At 54.2% G+C, this 14,235-nt stretch overlaps 3 protein-coding genes and 1 non-coding gene across 4 annotated transcripts in view; all 4 read right to left on the bottom strand.

The window, feature by feature from the left end:
• The window catches only part of PPA1 (inorganic pyrophosphatase 1), a 10,851-nt gene extending 10,450 nt beyond the window's left edge, over positions 1 to 401 (bottom strand). Inside the window, exons 1-2 of the mRNA XM_015632643.3 lie at positions 283 to 401; positions 99 to 163 (exon numbers count right to left, since the gene is read on the bottom strand). Coding sequence (XP_015488129.1) covers positions 99 to 163; positions 283 to 346 — 129 coding nt within the window. The 5' untranslated portion in view covers positions 347 to 401. The remainder of the gene's footprint in view (positions 1 to 98; positions 164 to 282) is intronic.
• Positions 402 to 1,591: 1,190 nt separating this feature from the next.
• NPFFR1 (neuropeptide FF receptor 1) lies at positions 1,592 to 6,334 on the bottom strand. The gene is made up of 4 exons (XM_015632637.3): positions 5,443 to 6,334; positions 3,574 to 3,867; positions 2,828 to 2,927; positions 1,592 to 2,494 (listed from the first exon to the last, which is right to left on the bottom strand). Exons 1-4 carry the CDS (start codon positions 5,651 to 5,653, stop codon positions 1,699 to 1,701), a joined length of 1,401 nt encoding a protein of 466 aa, XP_015488123.1. The 5' UTR covers positions 5,654 to 6,334; the 3' UTR covers positions 1,592 to 1,698.
• Positions 6,335 to 6,594: 260 nt separating this feature from the next.
• Positions 6,595 to 13,439, bottom strand: LRRC20 (leucine rich repeat containing 20). The gene is made up of 4 exons (XM_015632646.2): positions 13,265 to 13,439; positions 12,311 to 12,460; positions 10,679 to 10,846; positions 6,595 to 7,134 (listed from the first exon to the last, which is right to left on the bottom strand). Exons 1-4 carry the CDS (start codon positions 13,344 to 13,346, stop codon positions 6,983 to 6,985), a joined length of 552 nt encoding a protein of 183 aa, XP_015488132.1. The 5' UTR covers positions 13,347 to 13,439; the 3' UTR covers positions 6,595 to 6,982.
• A 686-nt stretch (positions 13,440 to 14,125) lies between these two features.
• Positions 14,126 to 14,197, bottom strand: TRNAE-UUC. Its single transcript has one exon. It is a non-coding gene; the product is annotated as a tRNA-Glu (tRNA).
• Positions 14,198 to 14,235: the final 38 nt, after the last annotated feature.

Below are 14,235 nucleotides of genomic sequence, written 5' to 3'. Positions count from 1 at the left end.
CTGTGTGTTCCCAGATCCCCTGGACGTTTCAGGACCCCGGATCTCCCGGATGTTTCAGGAGTCCCCGATGCCCTGCGTGTTTCAGGACCTTCTCTTACCTTCCCGGCGTCCGCGTAGATGGGGATATCGTGGAACGGGGAGATGTAGCGCCCGGCGGCATCCTCTGCAAGGCAAAGGGAGGGGGCCGGCAGTGAGACCCCCCGGCAGCTGCCACCTGGGCGGGCTCAGGCGAGCGCTGGGGGGTTGCGGAGGGGCGGGAAGGGGCGCGGGGGGAGCACTCACTGAAGAAGAGCCGGTACTCGGGGCTGTGGGGCCCGGCGCGCTCCTCCACGCCGTACCCCGACATCGCCGCGCACGCGCCCGCGCTCGCCGCCGCCGCCGCCGGGACACGGAGGACACTGCGCATGCGCCGTGCGCGCGCCCGGCCCGCCCCCCGCGCCACGCGGCGCCTCAGGGAATGGCCCGGCCCGGCTGGGAATGGTTCTATCCAGCTTGGAATGGTTCTATTCGTCTTGGAATGGTTTTACCCGGCCGGGAATGGTTCTATCCGGCTGGGAATGGTTCAGCCCGGCTTGGAATGGTTCTTCCCGGCTGGGAATGGTTCTTCCTGGGTTGGAATGGCTCTTCCTGGCTTGGAATGGTTCTTCCCGGCTTGGAATGGCCCTGCAAGACTTGGAATGGTTCTTCATGGCTGGGAATGGTCCTGCCTGGCTTGGAATGGCCCTTCTCAGCTGGGAATGGTTCTTCCCACATGTAAGGGTCCTGCTTGCCGTGGCCACAACATCATGGGCCGGCATGGACCGGCACAGCACGGTCCTAGCCCAGCATAGCTCAACATGGCCCCAGTAGCAAGCGGTGGTGTGGTCTAGCATGGCATGGTCCTGCCTGGAGTGGCCACAGAAGCGTGGGATGGCACAATCCGGCATGGCATAATTCTTCCCAGCACAGGTGTAACAGCATGGGGTGGCATGGACTGGCTTGGACTGGCTTGGTCCTGCGTGGCATGGCCACTGTGGAATGGTGGGATATGGTCCAGAATGGCCACAGATGCAAGGAGTGACATTGTCCTGCGTGGCGTGGCTTGCTCTGGCAGGGACACAATAACATGGGATGGCATGGTCCAGCCCAGCTTGGTCCAGCATGGCCACAGCAGCATGGCATGGCCTCAGTATCGCCCATCCATGGAATAGCCATGGAAGGGTCCATTCCCTGTGGCCGCCATACCATGGGTAGCATGGACCAGCACAATCCGTCTTGGTCCAGCCTGGCATGGCCATGGCAATGTGGTTTGGCATGGCGTGGCATGGCTTGGTCCAGCCTGGCATGGCCATGGCAATGTGTTTTGGCATGGCGTGGCATGGCTTGGCACGGCACAGCATGGTGCTGCATGCCTCTCGGTGGCATGGCCAAGCACAGCACAGGACGGCCCGTTCTCCCTGAATCCCTGCATTCCCTGGCCCCATGCCTGGACTGGGGCTGGGTAAGGGGGGTTCTGGCAGGGCCCAGGGGCCTGTGGTGCCAGGGAGCTTGGCTGGGGGACCTCTGGATGCTGCTGTAGGGGAAGTGGAGGAGCCAAGCCATGCACAAGGCATCAGTAGGACACACCTTTATTTTGACGTCTCATAGCCATGACAGGGCAAATCCCCACTCCCCACCCTGCAAGCCTTTGGTCCAGAGTGGTTTGGTGACCATGGCTCCTTAGCTGTCCCACGCTGGGACTCCAGCGCGGCGCGGGGCCAGCGGCCCCGACTCGGACACAGCCGGCGAGTCGCTGTTTCGCGCCTGGGTGAAGATGCGGTTGCGGGTGCTGAAGAGGGTCCCGCGGCCGTGGCTCCGGGGGGCGTAGGGCCTGCGCTGGCAGCGGAGCGAGCAGAGGGGGGCCCTGAAGACCTCCTGGAAGCCCCGCCGGAAGTTCTCATTGAAGTAGCCGTAGATGATGGGGTTGGCGCTGCTGTTGAAGAAGGCCAACCAGTGGGCGAATGGGTAGATGTAGACGGCGAGCAGACGGAGCTGGCCCTCGCTCAGCCGCCCGTAGTCCGTCAGCAGCATCAGTGTCCAGAGGGGCAGCCAGGAGATGGTGAAGAAGAGGGCAACAATGATGAGCATGTTGATGACCTTGGCCTTCCTCCGGGAGATCCTTCTGCCCTCTGGCTCCTCTCCGCCGTGGGCAGGTGCCACCGACTTGAAGAGCTTGAAGGCGATGCGGGCGTACATGATGACGATGAGGGCGAGGGGAGCCACGTAGATGTGGGAGAAGAGGACAATGGTGTAGATCCTCCTCATCTCCGTCTCAGGCCAGGCCTCCCAACAGGAGTAGAGAGGGTAGGAGTTGTTGTAGGTGTCCACCATGAAGTGGTGCTCCTCCCTGGTGACAGTCAGGGTGACGGCAGCGGGGCACATGATGAGCAGGGCCAGCACCCAGATGATGGCGATGGTCAGCAGGGCTTTCCTCAGCGTCAGCTTCTGCCGGAAGGGGTGGACAATGCAGCGAAACCTGTGGGAGAACAGATGGTGGTGGCTTTGGGCACCTGGTGGGGACATCACTGGGGAAGGAGGGTGGCCAGGACCCAGAGGTGGGAATGGAGGGGGTGGTAGGTAGCTCTTTACGCGTGTCTTTTGGTGGAAGAGATAGGTTGGTGTTTTCAGCCCAGCATGGGGAAGGACACCTTGCTGGAATACCCCATGGACATCTTTGTGGTCTCCCTGGAGAGCTGTGACAAGTTCCTGACATTCCCAGGAGTTTTCTCGCAATGGGAGCCGCACAAGGCACCTGGACCTGCTGGAGATTGCCTGGTCCCCACATCCCCACGTTCCCATGCTGACGTACCTCTCCACAGCGATGGCGACCAGCGTGAAAACGGAGGCGGAGACGGACATGCCCTGCACCAGGCCGCTCATTTTGCACATGGTGTTGTCAAAGGGCCAACCTGTGAGGGGACACCATGGAGGCTGTAGGTGCCTCTGGCTCACCCAGCTCCCTTCAGGTGTCCCCACCCACTGTGTTGTTGCTGGGGGATGCCAAGCCGTGCTCCTAACAGGGGGCTTGTGTGGAGATAGCCTTTAGCAGCATGGATCCATGAAGAGGAACCCCAAGATTGGTAAAAAAGACACACATTACACTTAGAAACTCAAGGAACGTGGAGGCTGTCATTTTTCCTACCGGCTTTGGGATCCTTAATCAGAAGGACTTACATCTTGTTTTGTGACCCCAATATCAAGGCAATAAATAGATCACACCCCATAATCAATAAATACAAACCCTGTCCCATGGCCTGGCCGCTGCTGCAGCTGATCCCTCCCAACTCCCTTATCTCTGGAAAGGTCAACAGGCAGAGCTGAGCCAGCATGGGAGAAGGTGGATGCAGGAGGGTTTTTTTTCAGCGTTCCTTGGTGAAAAACGGCTGAACTTCAAACAAATATGCAAATGCAACATTAGGGTCAAACTTATTTTACCACAAATGGCCAAAACCTCAAAAAAACCCCGAAACATAAAAGAAAGGATGTTTCCCACTCATGCATGGGGGCGCTTTCTCTCCGTTCCTCACATCTCTCCCCTTCCTCTGCCCTGCTCACCTGTGATGAGGTTGTCCACCAGGGTGGTGGGCATGCAGAAGATGCCCACCAGCAGGTCGCTGATGGCCAGGTTGAGGAGGAACATGTTGGTGACCGTGCGCATCTGGCGGTTCTTCACCACGACGAAGCACACCAGGACGTTGCCGATCATGCACATGAGGAAGATGAAGGTGTAGGCCAGGATGAACATGAGGGCCACAGGGGAGGAATGCTGGTAGTACGCCAGGAAGGTGTAGTTCTCCCTCAGGAGGTGGCTGGCGCTGGAGTTGGGCCACCAGGTGCCGTAGGAAGGGCCTGGGGAAGGCAAGGCAGGAAAATGAAGCCAGGAGAGAATAAAGCAATTATTCCCTTCATTTCCTAATGCCTCCAGAGGTGGGTTTTCTTATTTATTCCAGTGCCCAGACTGGCTGGGACATGTCCTGCTGGACTCATCTTTGTGGCCCAACAAGTCTCCTCCTCCTTGGGTTACACAGCTCAAGCTTCTGCAGCACCTTGGCTGAATTATTATTTTACACCGTTATGGTTTGATATCACTGATATCATTATTATTTGATATAATTATTGTTTGATATCGTTATTACTTGATATCATTATTATTTGCATTGTTTTTTTTGGTGAGCAGCCCAGAAGATACCCTGATCTCTTTAGGGATGATGGAAGGAAGACAAATCCACATCCTGACACTCCAATGCTCTGGCCTTATGGGAGCTGTGTCCGGGCTGGCCTGGGAGCATCCCTGCCCCTGCTGCTTCTCCTTCTGCTTCCAAGGTTTACAATTCCATATTCCCCAAAATCTTCTCCCCAACAAAGCTGCAATAACCAAGGGAAAGGGGCTGGGGCAGAGGACACCCTCCCATCTAAAGCGAGAGTTGTCCTTCTGATCATTATCTGGGAGCTTCTGATGGAGGCGCGGGGGTGGAATTTTGTCACTAGGATGGAACGGGGCTCCGCAGCTCCCACCCTCGGGCTTCCCCAGCCGCACGCAGGCAGGGATGCGGGAGGATGCCGGGCGTGGGCAGGAGCTGCCTGCAGCGGTGACGGGACCGACTCCGGGAGAATCCAGGCTGCAGTGGTGAGGCGAGGAAAGGCACGTTTTAGCATTAAGCGCCTGTAGGACAGCCCTGCAAAGCCGCTGTGTGATGGGCAGCTGGAGCATCCCCCCATCCCTGTGCCTGGTGCTCAGCTCGCCAGCCGAGATGCTTTTCCCAGCCACAGGGACCACCGTCTTCCTCAGGATTCCGGCCCTATCCAGCCCCTAACTCCCCAGCCCTGGGCGCAGGATTTGGGCAAGACATTTCCAGTGGGGATTCAGAAAGGCGCTGGGGGTGGTTTGCAGCCCACGCAGGAGAAGGAGCCTCTTGGAGAGGCAAGGGAGTAGCGGGATCGGGGGCGGGGGCAAGATTCTATCAGATACGTGAACCAGCTTTGTAAGCAGGAATAATGACAAAGACTGTGATGAGATTACCCAAAACCTGTGACATTAAGCCTAAAACTTCACTGGACTTTATCTTTTGGGGCTGCAGTGCAGCATGAGCAGGAGGTTAGTGTCCTATGGATTTGGAGGTGGTTTTAGAAGCCAGGTGGAAGATGGGGAAAGGAAAATAAGGGGCTGCTGAGCACCCGGGTTGGTGCTGGATGGATGGATGGATGGATGGATGGATGGATGGATGCAGGCATCCTCAGTTCAGCACTGACATCTCGGACGTGGTGACAGGGGGATGGGGGGTACCGGACAGGGGGCGATGGACCACCCGCCTCCTTTCCTGGCTGTGGGAAACCACCGCAGGGAAAGGCTGGTCTGATGGAATAGCGGGATGAGGGGTGGATAGCTTTTTGGTGTGATAAAATCAATCAGCTCTTGGCACTCACCTCCTCCGGCCCGACCCGGCTCCGGGGGCTGCATCGCTGCCGTGCAGGAGCTACCGCCGGAGGCGATGGGCTGCCCGGGGAGAGGGCGCAGCTCGCCCCCGTCCCTCCCGCCCGCTCCGGAGCTCCGGTGCCGCCGCTCCGGTTGCGGCTGCTCGCCGGCTGCAGCGGAGAAGGGGAGGGGGCGCGGGGGGAAACAGCCTCCCATCGCCATGGATACCGGGGGACCCGCACGCAGCCCCCCGCGGATGAGGCAGCGCGGGGGCGGGCAGCCCACGCGGGGCAAGGAGAGGGAAGGGAGAAGGTTCGGTCCCTAGGGAGAGTCCGGCTCTCTGTCCCCTCGCTGCCGCCGAGGTCCCCACACTGATGCTGGCAGCTGATGGCCGGTGTTCCCGACAGCTCTCCTGTCCATCCCGGGAGGAAAATATGCCAGGAGCTTCAAGACGAGTGGGGAGATCCCACATCCATGAATCCACAGGCAGGGAAAAGCAACACGATGTTTAGGGATGCTGGTCCTGGCTCCAGGCTCCTCCACTTAACCCCAGCTCCTCCAGCACGCCCAGCATCTCTTACCATAATCTTTTACCAAAGTTTGGCAAGCCTAGAAGTTAAATGTTTACAGGATTTACAATTCCTGGCGGTCCCCAGCCCGCATGGAGCATTGGGAAGTGTTTGCCCGTTAAATACCCAAAGGAACAAACAAGGGAGATGTTTAAACAAGGCGTTTTGAGATAACACCTGGGGTTTCTCCCAGGAGTTTTTGAGGTTTTTTTTGCAGGCAGCCAGCTGCTAAGGGACATGGATGTGCTTGGAAGTGGCCTCCCTGCCACTGAGAAGCCACTTTCTCCAGGATATTTCTTCCTGGGAAGGGAATCAGCACAGCTCGAGGAACTACAGCACCCAAGAGGTGGATGCACACTTCTGGGGACACCCACAGGGTGAGCAGCCTGTGGGGACCCACTGGCATTGGGTGGCACTGGTTTCCACGGTGAAAAAACAGAAGGGAACAAGAATTCCTTGGAAAACAAGGATTTTTCCAGGGAAATACTGCTTGGGTCTGTGAGGATCCAGCTGGAGGCTGCAGTGAGCAGCTGTGAGAAGGGGCTTCTTTAAGGACAGGACTGGTAATTCGAATTTAATCAGATACAAACCCCCTGATGAAACAGGAAAGCATTTAATCAGGCACTTGGCACACCACCACGTCAGCAATTCCAGGGAGAACCCTTACAGCCACAGGGATGCCCTCCACTATCTCAGCTGCTCCCCACCAGCACCCAGCTGGGAGGGTGAACATCCAGATCTCCCCCCAGCTCCTCTTGCAGCTCCTCTGCATCCCCAAAAACACATAAGCAGGAGATATCCTGGCTTGGGACTTGGCAGAGCCATCCCTTCACGGGGGAGCCCCGCTGCTTGCTTTTAATTTAGGAAAAACGAGGCACTCGCTCGGGTTTGGGACAGAAACAGGGGCATAGCAGGGACTGACCTAAGCCAAACCACTCTCGTGGGACCACTCTTGGGACAGCTTGGGCACCCTGGGATCCTGTCAGGCTTTAGGGATGGGCTCCTCTGGAGACAGCAGCAGGTCGAAGGGAACGAGGGGCCGGACCAGCAGCCGCACCTCGGGGCCGACGGGGTTCGCCCGCAGGTTGAGGCTCCGCAGCAACGCCATGGAGGCCAATTTATCCATGGGCACCTCTGGAAAGAGAGCATGGAGGTGAGAATCTGTCCTGGAGGGGTGGAAGGGATGAAAGCTCTTCTTGATGATCTGCTTTGATCAAAGCAGGAAGGCGGTGAAATATTAATTTATCCATCTGCTCAGGCAAATGGTTATCGGTTGGACTTGATGGTTTTTGAGGTCTTTTCCAACCTAAATGATCCTGTGATTCTATGGAATGTGTCAGCAAGGTGCAGACACCAAGATATCCAACGTGGGCACTGCCCTTCAGTTCTCCCAGTCCTGCTGGGACACTAAATTGGGATTCAAGGACTTATTCCCTGATTTTATCCCTGGTGTTGCAATGCCCAGGAGCCCTCTCCAAGCTGACAGGAGAGCACGTGGTCTTTGCCCTTGTTGGACAGGCTGCAAAATGGCTCTCAGCCATCAACAGGCACCCTTCTATTTTGCAATTTCCATGGATTTGGGTGCTGTCCTTTAGAAAATATTGCATTAACAAACTTTGTATTAAAAAAAAAGGGTGCAGCTCAGCTGGATGGTCCCAATGTGAATTCACTGAGAGCTGAAGGAGGAGACTGATATGAAAACCTAACCCATTAAGCTCATTAAAAGGTGATAGGTTTTGCTGCAATTCACAATATTTTGGGCTTGCAAAGCCCACCTGTCTGATTTACCTAAACCAATTCCTTTTTCATTTGGACGCCAAAATCACAAGAGCCTTTTATATCCCAGCTCCTGGAGCAGAACTGCAGTGTTGTAATTGTGTCTGGTAGATGATTATGTGATTTTAAAACCATGAAACTTATTTTATGCTAGAAAAAGACTCAAACACTTCAATGCCTTTGTTTTTTTCCCCTCTTTTGCCTCCAGAAAACAGTGCTATTTTCCATACACAAATTCCCTAGGAGTGCACATCTCATCAGGCAGAGCTTCACATGAATTTTTTTAATAACTCTTCTTCATGGTGGATTTGTTCATTGCTATTCCCCTGTACCATTTTGCTCGGCTTTTGTTGGTTTTTTTTTTCCCTCGAAGCACAAAAGTAATATTTATTTTTTTTTCATAGATCTTCCTATTTAATCATCGTCTGCTGAAGTGAAGAACAAGAAGTTTAATCATCCTCTTAGGCAGCATGATAAAGTTTAAAGTGCTTTCACCCATTTTGCTTAAATTAGGGAGTTTAGTAAAGTGTTTGGGGGACCAAGACTTTCCCAGGTCAGCTCTGCACCTGAGTTCCAGGTAAGGAGCTGTGACTCACCTCTGGCATGAAGGGACAGGCAGGGCACACAATGCAGCCTGTAGGGTTGTGCCCTGAGAGCCACAAATTCCTCTAAAAACCACCCAGAGCATCACTTGTTGCCTTCCCCATGGATGAGACACTTGCATTTGAGCCTGAATTATTCATGCTGGCTCCACCAGCCAAGCAAAAACAGGGAGGGAAAAGGCTTTTACATGATTAAAGCAGAATGTGACAGTAAGTGGGATGCTCTGGGTTGGGAGGGACCTTAATGCTCATCCCTGGATGGAGGCAGGGACTCCTTCCACTATCCCAGGTTGCTGTAAGCCCCCTCCAACCTGGCCTTGGACACGTGCAGGAACCCACAGCGTCTCTGTGTCAGTGTCTCATCGCCCTCAAAGGGAAGAATTTCTTCCCAATATCCCATCTAACCCTGCTTTGGGTTTGAAACCATCCCCCTTTATCCCATCTCCACATTCTCAGGAGGACAAAATTAACCACAGTTGCCCCCAGCAGTGACCTCCCCAGCCTTGGCAGCAGTCTCAACATCATCCCTATTAAACCATTAATCAAGGAATAAGGGAAAGAGAAGCTGAAGCTCCAGGCACCAAAACATCCCCATGGATTTGTGGAGCTTAAAATGCTGATTTGATATAACTCTAATTATCAGGGAAAGAGTTAAAAGCACTGACAGTAATATACACATAATTACAGGCCAGGGTGAAGAGCTTATTTAGATGAAAAGGGTGGCTTGTGGCACTAAATGTCTCCTTTCACAGAGCCCACAGCCTCCAGGCAGGCATTAATTAATCTCTTTTCACTCCTGTTTCCCTATGGAAAACATTACCTACCAACCACCTCCAGCTCAATATGTCAATGTATCTTAGGAGGTCACTCAGCCCTTTCAGCAGGAGCTTTTAAATCGTGTTTGCAGCCCTGGCAGGAGCCTCTCCAGCATCCCTGGGATGGCAGAGGAGGACAGGCAGAACCAACATAGGCACAGCACCACAAACCAGGGGATCTGCAACCTTACAAACACAAGCTCAGGTGCAGGGGAGCCTGGGACCTGTTTGGGAAGCACTGGTAGGAGCAGTGTGATTTCCCAGCTTTTTGTTTCCTTGGAAAAAAATGGGCTGAAACCCCCCTGGCTTTCTGGTTTCTACCTCTTCCCTTTCCAGAAATTGTGTAAAATAAGCTCCCATCACCCATTTCTGCAGCCAGACAGCGTCGTGTGCACCACTAGGACGTATCCCTACAACATTTTGGCTTGAAATTGTTAAATTTCCCTCTGCTTTTGTTTTCCCCAACACCTGGAGGACACCTCCCAGCCGAGGGGAGCCTGGTGGGAGGTGAGCAAACCTGGCAGCCCGGTTCTCCTCCCAACCCAGCATCAATCCAGCTGGGTGCAACCCTGGATGCAACCTTTCCTCCCTGCTTTTTAGGCACCAAAAAGCTGTGTTCCCTCCTTCCAGCATCCTGCTTGCACAAAACAAGCAGGGAAAATGCTGTTTGGAGACCAGGTCGGATTGAAATCAGCCAATTAAACTCAAAAAGTGATGGAAGGAACTAAAAGTGAGACAGCTCTCTCCGGGAGGTGAGAGAGAAAAAGAGAGTGAAGAAAAAATGTGTCTTTCTCTGGCTCCTGAGGAAGCAGTTTTTAATTCCAGTGTTTCTACGAGGCACAGCCGGGGAGCAGCTGATGTGAGGCTGTCAATAAACCTCGTGTTGCAGGGAGCAGCTTTCCCAGCAGCAGCTGAAGCCATCCCAGATAAAACAACAAAATTGAGTGAACTCCGAAATTCGCCTCCCTGGGGGCCTGTGGGGGCTGTGGGATGCTCCAGCCCGGGCTCTTTGAAAGCTGCCTCCTAAATAAATCCCTTTTTATCTGTGTACAACAGCTGCCCCTTTTGCCCAGCTTTTGGAGACTCCAAAGCCTTCAGCTTTTTGCACATGAAAAGATTTTCCTGCCGTTGCAAGGCTGAGGGATGAGCGCCTCTTATCATTCATTTAATTCAATTTTTAGGGGATTTTGTAGTGTTAAACAGCTCCTGTTTGCTCTGGGAAATGTTCAGGTGGGCTCATGTCCTTGCTTAGCTTGGCAGTAAGAAGGAGTGGGGGACTTGGCTCTGCAATTAACTCTATTTTTTTTAACAAAATCTGTGGATTCTGGGTCAGCCCAGCTGGAAGTGCCAGACTTTTCCCTTGGAAGCGATGAAAACACCGGGAAGGCCAAATGGCTAAGCATGACTATTCTCTGATTATTCAGCATCACCCCAAGGGGTGATGCTAAATCACCTTTCTTCCAGTGGGAAGAAGCTCCTCCTCACCTGCAATCTCGTTCTCTTCCAGGTCGATGGTCTCCAGGGCGGGGATGGTGGCCAGGGGCTCTGGGAAACGCCGGAATCTGTTGCGGGAGAGGTCGATGGCCCGGAGGTGCAGCAGGGAGGTGATTTCCTCAGGCAGGCGGTGCAGGTAATTCCCTGCCAGGTTGAGCTCTGGGAAGAAAGAAAAGAGGTTGTGAGATGAAGGGGAAAAGATGGGAAAAAAATAATTAATGCACGGCTTGATTTACAGCCATCAGTGGGATTTCAGCTCCATAAATTGAGCTTTTTTTTTTTCTTTTTTTGCTATTTTCCGTGGTTGCCGTTCTAGATTTGCCTGCTGGGAATACCACATTTAGGAGTGATGTTTTTGTTGGCTTCCTCAGGCTTTCCTAATGAAATTGAGCAGCCTTTTGCAAGCAGGATCTGTAAAAAAATAAGGAATAGTTCCTCATCAAGTCAGTGAAATTTCCTCCCCAATGGACATTTGTCATGGCTTAATGCTAGCTCTCTATATTCATGTGCCTGAAGCCCTTCTGAGGAATAAAGGAATGGTGGATGAAAAGTCTTTAGATGTGAAAAATATCTATTTTTCACAGTTTGCCCGTCCATCCTGCCTTCCTGCCCCAGAAATGAGCTCCTGTGGGGCCACACTTCTGGGGACAGAACCCAAATCCCGCTGTCCCAGCGCCCTTCTCCAGTGACACAGGGCTTTCTGCACTATAAATACCCACACAAGCAGCCCTGCCCCTGCTAATACCAGGTATTTATAGGTCCTGCCTTATTCAGGCTGTCCCCAGCCCTGGGGCATCTGTTCCTGCTGAGACCCAGCGCATTTCATCACCGGAGTGATCGGTTCACTGGTGGAGCAAAGCCCTTGCTGGGAAACAAGGTCATTTTTTCCCCTTCAGGGCTTGTTGTGCTGTCTAGAAAATGAAAATTGATTTCCTATGCTCGACGTGTTTCCTTTCCCCAGCCTAGGGGTGTTCTCACAGATGATGCTCCGGCTCCAGAACAAGGGAAGCCTCCCCAGGCACACACCACGGTGGCATTTGTGGGGTACGATGGAGGAACAAAATTGATTTTTAGAAGCTGCCAGAGCATCCCCAGCGCCGTCCTCAGGGTTCAATACCGTGGTACTGGATGCTCTGGATGCTTGCATGGCCCTTTTTTAGCGGATTAGCCTCGGGCTGCACTCTCTGGGCTCCGCAGGGAGGTGTCCCTGTGGTGCCGACGATCGCTCCCATCTCCTGCGGTGATTAACTCACCGATTTCTCATGATGAGGACTAATTAGTCAGCATAGCCTGGATTGCCCCGTCTCTGCCATGCCCCGTTGTTATCCCCAAGCTGCATTTCCTGTCCTCGTCCATCCTCAGCCCCATCCTTGGAGGGAGCTGGAGGGTGATGAGTGACCCCGCAGCAGCCTGATACCACTTTGGAAGGCTGGGTGAGTGCAGAACCAGCGCCCTCGGCCTTCAGGGGGCAGAAGGTATACGGAAAAATGGATTTTTGGGGGTCTGAACTAACGCTCGCAATGAGGTGTGAGCTCAGAGGAGACTCTTGGGTGCTTTGCCCCCTCTGCAGCAGCCTGGGGGCTCCTGGAGTGTCCCAGAGGATTGGAAGTGGCTGTCCCTTACCTGTCAGCTGGCTGAAGGTGGTGACGAATCGGCCGGTGATGGACTTGAGCTCGTTGTTGGCCAGGGAGATGCGATGGATGCCCTCGGTGACGCTCCTCATGGCTTTGTAGATTCCAACGGGGAAGGTCATCAGTTTGCAGTTGGCCAGATCTGCGCACAGAGAGACCCAGGCAAGGGTCTGATAACTTCTGTCATCCTGCTCCCCTTGTCCCTAATTCCCTGAGCAGCGCAGGGATGCTTATTCCTCTGACTGGGATGGAGCAGGGGTATCCCTGGGCATGCTCCTGGCTGGATTTCTCACGATCGTGGCTGGCTGTCCCATGGCGAGTGGTGGGGAAGGGAAAAAGATTTGACTGTGCTTCTCGCCTCGTGGCTTTGTTTTGTCCTGAGTTGTTTCTGTTTCCCCTCCCAGGAGATGCTGGGGATGGAAACCCTATATCCCAGCCCCAGGATGGGCTCTGTCTGCCCCCTCCTCAAAGGCACTGCGGGGGCTGATGGAGCAAGCTCCATCCTCCCACCTTTCTCTCAGGAGGATGTGGAGAGCCCAAGCCACGAAGCTCCAGCTCCCGGCATAAACTGGTTTATATCCCAGGGCCGGGAATCCGGTGGGAATAAAAACGAGTGGCTTTCATCTCTCTCCTTTGATGAACTCTTGGGTATTAGCTGTAAATGGGGAAATTGCAGGAAAACACAGATCTGACAAGCCAACACGAGGAATAACCTGCTCCTGCCACAGCTCACAAGGAGGGACACATCCCATGGGATACTGTGAACCTGCTCTGGCTTTGCGGGACTGAGGGCCCTTTGGGGGAGCCTTTCTCTTCTCCGGAGCTGCGGGGAGGGAACGCCAACAGCTTTTTTTAGACTGTGGCAGTGAAAAATAGAGCCCTGCTCCCGGATACCCGATCCTTGTCCGGGCCCCGAGCGGGAGCCGGGACGGAGCGCCGGGCTTACCCAGGGAATCCGCTTTGTTCTCCACCGTGTCGTTCACCTTCCTGGCCACCCGGGCCACCGCCTCGCCCATCCTCTTGTGCATGCGGGCGGCCGGTCCCGCCGGGAACGCGCTTCGGACCGGGGGATCCAGGGCTGGAGGGAGAAACCAGCCACTCTGGTCTCTGGGAGAGGGATGCTAAAAATAACCGGCGGGATCAGTGTTCCCAGGGGAGGGAGGGAGGCTGTGCTGGGGCTGGCATGGCCCTCAGGGGTGAGATTCCCAGCTTTTCAGGATGGTGCTTTTGGGGGATGTAGATGTAGATTCCTGGCTTGGGATACGGGGATGTATCCCCTTTCCTGTTACCGGGTATGGGGATTCGTCTCCTTTCTGGGTTTGGGAAATGGGGATGCATCCCTTTTCCTGATCTATTTGCATGCATCCCCATCCCTGGTGTTGGATATGCTGTTTTTCCTGGTTTGGGATATGGGGATGAATCCTATTCCCTGGTTTGGGATATAGGGATGCATGCCCTTTCCTGGCTTGGCATAAGGGGATGCAGCCCTTTTCCTTATTTGGGATACAGGGATTCACGCCCTTTTCCTGGTTTGCGATATGGAGACGAATGATATTCCCTGGTATGGGATATGGGGATTATTGACCCCTTTCCCCGTTTGGGATATGTAGATGCATTCCATTTCCCACTGACTTCATTCAGCCCTGTCTAGCCGAAACATTTTGGCAGAAGGAATCCTGGACAGGACGGAACGGCAGGACAACATCACCACCACCCCCATTCCTCCCTTCTCCACCTCAAAAAAAAAACAAAACAAAAACAACAAAAAAAGAAACAAACAAACAAAAAGCGCAAGAAAAAGTCGGTCTTCCCACGCCGGGAGTCGAACCCGGGCCGCCTGGGTGAAAACCAGGAATCCTAACCGCTAGACCACGTGGGAGGCGCGGGCAGGGCGGCGTAGTGCCGCGCCTGCCCCCT

The sequence above is a fragment of the Parus major genome, chromosome 6 (genome assembly GCF_001522545.3).
Source record: "Parus major isolate Abel chromosome 6, Parus_major1.1, whole genome shotgun sequence".
Classification (NCBI taxonomy): domain Eukaryota; kingdom Metazoa; phylum Chordata; class Aves; order Passeriformes; family Paridae; genus Parus; species Parus major.
This window is presented reverse-complemented; position numbering and strand designations above follow the sequence as displayed.